This window comes from Spermophilus citellus (assembly GCF_964194105.1).
Source record: "Spermophilus citellus genome assembly, chromosome: 1".
Classification (NCBI taxonomy): Eukaryota; Metazoa; Chordata; class Mammalia; order Rodentia; family Sciuridae; genus Spermophilus; species Spermophilus citellus.
In genome coordinates, this window is record NC_138182.1 from 14142678 (window position 1) to 14152476 (window position 9799).

General features: G+C 40.8%; 1 protein-coding gene across 1 annotated transcript; it reads left to right on the forward strand.

The window, feature by feature from the left end:
- Positions 1–3047: 3047 nt before the first annotated feature.
- OXGR1 (oxoglutarate receptor 1) lies at positions 3048–4061 on the forward strand (the record flags this gene model as incomplete). Its single annotated transcript, XM_081280503.1, has 1 exon — positions 3048–4061. The coding sequence occupies one exon, from the start codon at positions 3048–3050 to the stop codon at positions 4059–4061; it is 1014 nt and encodes a 337-aa protein (XP_081136629.1).
- Between the last annotated feature and the right edge of the window lie 5738 nt (positions 4062–9799).

The window sequence follows — 9799 nt, forward strand, 5'->3', positions numbered from 1 at the left end:
GAGTAATGACCAGATATGCCTTCCATCCTGCACCCTACATGAGGTCTGGAGGAGTCTACTGAAGGCCAGTCAACAGGACAGGAAATGGTTTCATCATTTCATCATCAGATGCCCTTCAGTGATGGCCCAGGAGTTGGACTGGGCACTAGAGAGAGGATAGGGGAAAGCCAGAGAGCTGCCCAGGTTCCTAGTGGACCTCTGAATGTGACTTCAGGCTGTACAGTAAATGTGGATGGGCGAGTAGTGGTCCTCCAGTCAAATAGCTCATTTCATGTGGAACAGAAAGACCAGGAGAGGACAGTTCAGAAGGTGGTGGTTAAAAGGCACCATCATACAGGGAAGTTCATGTTCAGAGCCATCGGCTTGCCTCTTGCCTACCAATTTCAGATTCATTAGTTTGGGCCAGTCTGAACTATGTCTCAAAACTACTCTGAGAAATGCTTGATAGTATAGATTTAAGATCAGATAATGGCAATAATAACAGGAAATACTGAGAGAGCACAAGCCAGGAGCCAGGCACCCTTCTCAACTCTGTGTTTAAATTATTTAAATCATTTAATCTCCTCTCAACCCAAAGAAGTAGGTATTATTGGCATTTAGCCCTGGGTCACAGTTGCAGCCTGTGTTTATTGAGCTCTCCTGGGACAACGTCCAACTCATCTTCACTACCGTGGGGCACTGTTGCCTCCCCATTGTGAGAGGCAGCCTGTCCTGCAGGCAGATGGCTCAGCCGCAACCAGCACTGGGACCCTGGGCACACTGCCTCTTCACGCCTCTGTAAGATGGGGACAGTCACAGTCCTACCTCATCTGTTGGGAGGATTAGATGAATTTAAATTAGAGGAGTGCTTTCTGCAAAGGAGGCACTATTATTTTTCTCATTAGTTATTTTTTTCTTTTCCATCTTCATCTCCCAGTGCCCCTTAACAGAGCAGCCATGCTGGCTAGTAAGGTCCCGGACCTCCCTGTCCCTGTCATCTCTTGGTGCCTTTGCACAAGCTGCTGTCCCCTTTGCATAGAATACCTTTCCATCCTTGATTCAAAAAAATCCTTCCTCTTGCTAAATTCAGCTTAAGTGTTCCCTCTCAGTGACTTTCCTTTAGTGCTCTTTCCTGTTCTCCAGGTAACTGGTGTGTGTGTGTGTGTGTGTGTGTGTGGTCTCAGTATCCTCGGGTCATTTTTCTATCAAATGGCTTAACAATTAACAGCTACCTAACTTTTATTGAGCTTATTATGTGCCTGGGAGTGTGCCGGGTGTTTTTCTTGCTATTTTACCAAATATGTTTACAGCTCCATGAGATAATGTTATATTTTGTTAAAATAATTTTCTGTGTCTATCTCCCCCAGTACTTCTCTGTGGTTATTCATTCATTATCTCTGGGACCTGGCAGAGTGCCTAATTAATACACAGTGGGGGCCTCCCCAGTGTATAAGGGGATGTATTTTACCAACAGCTATTTGAATCCATTATAATTAAGTAACTCTTTTAAACAGTCTTTGTGCTTTAGTCATTGCAGAAACTCACTGTCAAAATGTTAGAAGGAACTGAGAATCCAGATGAAGGGAGTTAAAACTGCACTTCCTCCAGCCCTAAAAAGTGTAAGCAACCTGCTCAAGGACACAGAGCTACTAAATGGCTAAACCAGCATCAAGATCATTCCCCCGCCCCACAGCCCAAGCTCCTAACTGCTGTACTGCACAGCTGATCCCACCCTACACACACACACACACACACACACACACACACACACACACGGAATAGATTAGAGCTGCTGTTAAAACAGATTAGAGGAGCGGAAATTTGCAATTGAATCTTTCACACACATACCGTTGCAATGCATTAAAAATCCAGATTTAAGAAACTCACAGTATTCAGTCTTTTCACGTTTTCACACTTCCTGTTCCCTCAGTTATCGAGGATAATCCTGGGTGTCTTAGCCAGCTTTTTCACTCATGTGACTAAAAGATCTGACCAGAACAATTTTAGAGGAGGAAAAGTTTTGAGAGCTCATGGTTCAGAAGTCTCAGTCCATAGAAGGCTGGCTTCATTCCTCGGGGCTCCAGGTGGGGCAGAACACCATGGCAGAAGAGTGTGGCAGAGGGAAGCAGCTCACGTGATGAGCAGGAAACAGAGAGATTCCACTCCCCAGGAACAAAATATATACCCCAAAGGCATGCTCCCAATGACCCACCTCCTGCAGCCACACCCTACCTGCCTTCAGCTACCACCCAGTTAATCCCATCAGGGGAATTCATTCACTGATTGGGTTAAGACTCTCATAAACCAATTATTTCTCCTTTAAACCATTTTATATTGTTTCACATGTAAGCTCTTGGGGTACACCTCACATCCAACCATAACACTGGTGAAAAATCAATAAAATATAGATTGAGAGTTCAGAGAGGTAAGCTAGAGAACAGCTTTGAAATCAGAAGAACAGGGGGCTGAATCCCTTGCTAAACCACCCGGTGTGTTATCAGGGACAGGTTGCAAAACCTCTCTTGGTCTTAGTGTCTTCTGTAAAAGAGAAACATTTTGCAACATTTCATGAACTTAAGAAAATAAGAAACATTTTGCAACATTTCATGAACTTAGACTTAATATGTCAGAGATGTGTATTGGGTTTGATGCATGGTAGGCCTTGTTGCCGGGTCTCCAATGATGATAGCGATGACTTGCCAAACAGTCACCTTGATAAATTGTGTCCCCCCCCCCCCACCATGTGCAGTTTCTTTCCCAATCCTTCACTTTAATTCTCATGGCAATTTAACTTTTATATTATTATTAGATGCCTTTAGTAACTTGCCTCACAGTCAGTTTCTGAGAAATTCAATCTCTTCTCCACAGGGTCTCTTTTGAGATTAAAGAGGAAAAAAAAGTGGCAAATTTAGGGTGTTAAGAGCAATTTTCATTTAAAAGTCGATCATTGTTTTCATTCCCTTCTCATTAAGGGTTTCTGTTTTCCTTTCCCAGCCAGTTACTCCTTACTTCATTCATGTTGCTAAAGTGAACCCTCTTGTTTCCTTGCAAGATGAAAGGAGACAACCATGAATGAGCCACTGGATGGTTTAGCAAACGCTTCTGATTTCCCCGATTATGCAGCTGCTTTTGGAAATTGCACTGATGAAAAAATCTCCCTCAAGATGCACTACCTCCCTGTTATCTATGGCATCATCTTTCTCGTGGGCTTCCCGGGGAACGCAGTAGCCATCTCCACTTACATTTTCAAGATGCGGCCCTGGAGAAGCAGCACCATCATCATGCTGAACCTGGCCTGCACCGACCTGCTGTACCTAACCAGCCTCCCTTTCCTCATCCACTACTACGCCAGCGGGGAAAACTGGATCTTTGGGGAGTTCATGTGCAAGTTCATCCGCTTCGGCTTCCATTTCAACCTGTACAGCAGCATCCTCCTGCTCACCTGTTTCAGCATCTTCCGCTACATCGTGATCATCCACCCAATGAGCTGCTTTTCCATCCACAAGACTCGGTGGACGGTGGTAGCCTGTGCGGTGGTGTGGATCATTTCGCTGGTGGCGGTCATGCCCATGACCTTCCTGATTACATCAACTAACATGACCAATCGATCCACCTGTCTTGACCTCACCAGTTCAGATGACCTCACCACTATCAAATGGTACAATCTAATTTTGACTGCCACCACTTTCTGCCTCCCCTTGGTGATCGTGACACTTTGCTATACGACAATTATCAACACCCTAACTCATGGACCTCAGACTCAGAGCTGCCTTAAACAGAAAGCTCGCAGGCTGACCATACTGCTCCTGCTCGTATTTTATATATGTTTTTTACCATTCCATGTCTTGAGGGTCATTCGGATTGAATCTCGCCTGCTTTCCATCAGCTGCTCCATCGAGAATCAGATCCATGAAGCTTACATTGTTTCTAGACCCTTGGCTGCTCTGAACACATTTGGTAACCTGTTACTCTACGTGGTGGTCAGCAACAACTTCCAGCAGGCCATCTGCTCAATAGTGAGGTGCAAAGAAAGCGGGGACCTTGAGCAAGCAAAGAAAGTCAGTTGTTCAAATAACCCTTGAGATACTTCATATACTCAACCAAAAATAAAATCCTATTGATAATTTACTTACACTTCTGAGAAGTCCAGAATATCCCCTTCAATGAACTCCCAGCTGATACTGTGTATTCAGGTAATTATGGCTAAAGTCAAGGGCTGGGCACTAGAGTTCTCTACAATCTGCTTGTTGGGATCTTCCTGTAGGTAGAAATAAGAGATGTATGCTCACCAGTAAAGCAATCAAGCAGAATTATAGATGACTGGACTGAGGGGCATCTCAGGGAATCTCTCATTCTATCAGCTTGTTAGATATATGTGGAAACTGAAGTTCATGTGAGTTTCCTGGATCTTAAATTAGTGCCAAGTTAGAAAAACAAAACAAACAATCTCTTTGCTCCAAGTTTCATGTCCTTCAAACTTTGCTTTGAGATCATTGAACTGGGTCTGTTCACTGGGTTTGGTCAGTTGTATAAATTGAAGCAAGCCAACAAGATTCATTATACAAGATGTCAATGTAAATAGTACCTGCAAGATATGGAGGGTGCTATATCTTTATTGTTGTAGAGCATCTTAAAAGTTGTTAACTGAATTTATAAGACTGATTAGCATTTGTAATTATCAATATGACCTGGGGAAGGAGGTCACACATTTGAGGAACAGAAGTACTTTCTAACAGCATGCATGCATTGGGTGTTAAGTCAAACCTAATAATGTTTTGATTTCTATGGGGAAACACTCCAGGAAATATTAATTATCTTTAAATATTTTGTTCTTTTGTGACTATAAACAAAATATATAATTGAAACTGCTGAATTTATTCTTTGAAATGTGTCTGTGTGTGCTCGATTATCAGTAAGAGGAAATATTTGAGAAAATATCTGGTGTAAATATTTAAATCCCTAGTAGGTGTGTTGATACAATTAATAAACTTACTTTAATTAATTGTATATCATCTTCTGAGAAGTGTCTGTTCAGGTCCTTGGCCCATTTATCAATTGGGTTATTTGGTTTTTTGGTGCTTAGCTTTTTGAGTTCTTTATATACCCTAGAGATAGTGCTCTATCTGATGTGTGAGGAGTAAAGATTTGCTCCCAAAATGTAGGCTCTCTGTTCACCTCACAGATTGTTTCTTTTGCTGAGAAGAAACTTTTTAGTTTGAATCCATCACATTTATTGATTCTTGATTTTAATTCTTGCACCAAAAACGTCTTATTAAGGAAGTTGGAGCCTAATCCCACATGATGGAGATTAGAGCATGCTTTTTCTTCAATTAGACACAGGATCTCTGGTTTTATTCCTAGGTCCATGATCCATTTTGAGTTGAGTTTTTTGCATGGTGAGAGATAGGGTTTTAATTTCATTTTGATGCACATGGATTTCCTGTTTTCCCAGCACTGTTTGTTGAAGAGGCTATCTTTTCTCCAATGGATGTTTTTGGCACCTTTGTCTAATATAAGATAATTGTAGTTTTGTGGGTTAGTCTCTGTGTCCTCTATTCTGTACCATTGGTCTATCAGTCTGTTTGGGTGCCAATATCATGCTGTTTTTGTTACTATTGCTCTATAGTATAGTTTAAGGTCTGGTATAGTGAATCCACCTGCTTCACTCCTCCTGATAAGGATTACTTTAGCTATTCTGGGTCTCTTATTTTTCCAGATGAATTTCATGATTGCTTTTTCTATTTATATGAGGAATATCATTGGTATTTTGATTGGAATTACATTAAATTTGTATAGTGCTTTTGGTAGTATGGTCATTTTGATAATACTAATTCTGCCTATCCAAGAGCAAGGTCTTCTAAGGTCTTCTTTGATTTCTTTTTTTAGGGTTCTGTAATTTTTATTATATAGATCTTTCACCTCTTTTGTTAAGTTGATTCCCAAGTATTTTTTGGGGGGGGGGGGCTATTGTAAATGGGGTAATTACCCTTTCTGAGGATTTGTCATTGATATACAGAAATGTATTTGATTTATGGGTGTTGATTTCATATACTGCTACATTGCTGTATTCATTTACTAGTTTTAAAAGTTTTCTGGTGGAACTTTTTGGGTCTTCTGGGTACAGAATCATATTATCAGCAAATAGTGTCAATTTGAGTTCTTCTTTTCCTATGTGTATCCCTTTAATTTCTTTCACTTGTCCAATTGCTCTGACCAATTTTTCAAGAACTATGTTAAATAGAAGTGGTGAAAGAGGGCATCCCTGTCTCTTTCCAGTTTTTAGAGGGAATGCCTTCAATTTTTCTCCATTTAGAATGATGCTGGGCTGGGCTTAGCATAGATAGCCTTTATGATGTTGAGATATGTTCCTTTGATTCCTAATTTTTCTAATGTTTGAACATGAAAGGGTGCTGTATTTTGTCAAATGCTTTTTATGTATCTATATGATTCTTATCTTTAAATCTATTGATGTGATGAATTACATTTATTGATTTCTGTATGTTGGACCAACTTGCATCCCTGGAATGAATTCCACTTGATCAAAGATGATATACAATCAATCAACAAATATATGAAAAAGTGATTCATCATCACTAGCAATTAGATAAATGAAAAATCAAAACTACTCTAAAATTTCATCTCACTCCAGTCAGAATGGCAGCTATTATGAATACAAACAACAATAAGTGTTGGTGACAATGTAGGGAAAAAGGTACACTCATACACTGCTGGTAGGACTGCAAATTGGTGCAATCTAGGCTCAGGGTTAGAATAACACTAGTGGAAAGCAGTATGGAGTTTCCTTGGAAATCTGGGAATGGAACCACCATTTGACCTAGCTATCCCTCTCTTCGGTCTATACCCAAAGGACTTAAAAACAGCATACTACAGGGACACAGCCACATTAATGTTTTTAGCAGCACAATTCACAATAGCTAAACTGTGGAACCAACCTAGATGCCCTTCAATAGATGAATGGTTTTTAAAAAAGTGGCACTTATACACAATGGAATATTACTCAGCAATAAAACAGAATAAAATCATGGCATTGGCAAGTAAATGGTGGAGTTAGAGAAGATAATGCTAAGTGAAGTTAGCCAATCCCCAAAAAATAAATGCCAAATGTTTTCTCTGATATAAGGTGATTGACTTATAGTGGGGTAGGGAGGGGGATCAGGGGAGGAACAGAGGAACTCTAGATAGGGCAGAGGGGTGGGAGGGTAAGGGAGGGGGAATGGGGTTAGAAATGATGGTGGAATGTGATGGACATTATTATCCAAAGTACATGTATAAAGACATGAATTGGTGTGAATATACTTTGTATACAACTAGAGATATGAAAAATTGTGCTCTCTATGTGTAATAAGAATTGTAATACATTCTGCTGTCATATATAAATTTTAAAAATTAATAAAATAAAAAAAGAAAAAAATAAACTTACTTTAAAATATAGGCTGCCCATATTTTCTCTGTGTGTGAAAATGCAGCCTTGTCATTATTACATTGACATGACACTTATTTTCTCCATGGTGAGAGAACAAAGATAAGCTTACACATCTGTTGTAGAATGGGCTGTAAAACATGACTTAAGCAGAGGAAAGGGTAGCATAGGAATGCTCCATGCCCTCCAGGGTTGTTTAGGGTGTTGCCTCTTATTTAGATCTAAGCCAGCTTGTTCACCAGGGACCTTGGCCAGGCAGGCAGTGGGGTGTGGGAGAGAGAGGCAAGCTGATGGCTCTGAACATGAACTTCCCTGCAGCATGGTGCCCTTTAACCACCACCTTCTGAACTGTCCTCTCCTGGTCTTTCTGTTCCACATGAAATGAGCTATTTGACTGGAGGACCCCTACTCGCCCATCCATATTTACTGTACAGCCTGAAGTCACATTCAGAGGTCCACTAGGAACCTGGGCAGCTCTCTGGCTTTCCCCTATCCTCTCTCTAGTGCCCAGTCCAACTCCTGGGCCATCACTGAAGAGCACCCGATGAGCCTTTATACCACTAGTGTTATTCTAGCCCTGAGCCTAAGCCCTTTCCTTTCTCTCCTTCTCTATTCCTTCTGACTTCAAAAATCCCTCTCACCAGAGAAATGCTACCTCCGCCTCCTTCATGTCCATCTTACCTTGTTCTGTAGTTTCTTTTGCTGTTTCTTTTTCTCCCCACCAATGTACAGAAAAATAAATCACCTCTCTTTCTGAAATGAATTCTTCAGCTTTATCTATGATCCTTATTTTGCTCTCTTTGGGACCTGGCTTTAATGCTTAATCCCTCTTTCTCAAGTTTTTAACATTTTTATTACCCTGGATCATTGACCTTAGCTTGGGAGCATGCATAATTTCCCATTATCCTCAAAAACCTTCCCTCAATTCAGCTTTTCTGTCACTGTGTTACCTGACCTGTTTCCCACAGTTGCGGGTTAGGTGCAGATGACAGCCGGCCCTCCAGGGCTCTGCGGATTGAACTTGATCACCTAGATCTGAGCTAAATTGAATTCAAAGGGTCAATTTTATTTTCCAAAGTAAAGAGATCTGGGCTAATTTTGCTCGAGGTTGCATTTTGAACTGAGGCCAAAAAAAGGGATTGATGACACTTCCCAGACTTGAATGGGACCCCTGTGACCTTGCCTCATACAAATAGCCAAAAAAGAGAAAGTATGAGATCAAAAGAACAGAGCTCAGACTGACTCTGCCGGAGGGAGCTACTTGGGTGGGTGTGCTGGCAGTTTATGGACTGGCTCGGGTCAGGCTCCCTGCCCCAGAGTACAGGCACACCTGGGAATCCTGTCCCCAACCTGTGAGGCACAGTAGCACCTCCCGTTTGGTTTTAACATTATATCAGAAATTTTCAGGCACAAAACTAGAGAAAGAAGTGAATTACCTCACACACCTCTGTCTGAATTTCACCATTTAGTCACTATCCTAACATTCTTGCTTTATCCATCTCTTTCCATGTTTGGCGGCTTCAATATTTAAAGGCAAGTTCTAGCCAAAATATAGTTTCACCAATAACTGCTTCAATATTGATCTCCTTTGAAACATACCAAACCAAACCAAAGTAAGGATTATTCTTTAATATTATTGAATAGTAATCTGCTTTTCCTTTCTCTTTCTGCCTCAAAAGTGTTATATATATATATAGTTTTTGCCCAAAATCAGGATACAAATAAGCCCCAGGCCTTGCATTTCATTGGTATAACTCCAGCCCTCCTCCTGATCTATCAGAGCGTCTCCTTCCTTTATTACCACTTCTGTCATGAAGAACCAAGTGGTTTGTCCTGTAGAATTTTCTACATTGTAGGTCTGGCAGTTTTTAATTTCATTTTGTTATTTATTGTGTCTCTCCAAGCCTCAGATCTGCTCATTTCTTTTCCATCTTATGACCCTCTTTCTTTCTGATCTATTTTAAGTTCTCTTTTGTTATCTCCAATTTACCATTAAGCTTATTCAGTGAGTTTTTTATTTCCATTATTTTACTTTTGGAATCTATACTTTCTATTTCTCTTCTCAACTTTCCTTGTTCACTTAGTAAATTATATTTCCTTCAACTCTTTAAACATATTTAAATGGCTGCTTTTTTCTTCATAATTTTCAAAGCAGATCTAGGGTGGGACTTTCTCTAGGGCATGGCCTTTCCGGCTGTTCTACAGTTTTCTGTAGCTAGATGAGATGACGGGGTAGTAATGAGGTTTTCCCCCTCTAGTCGGGTCAGGACTCTAATGTGCCCTGGTACCACGTGGCCACTGGTATCTCTGTCTGCACAACAACTTCTTTCTGAGGAGACTCAAGTAGCCTCCCTGTACAAACAGCCCTTGACCCAGGAA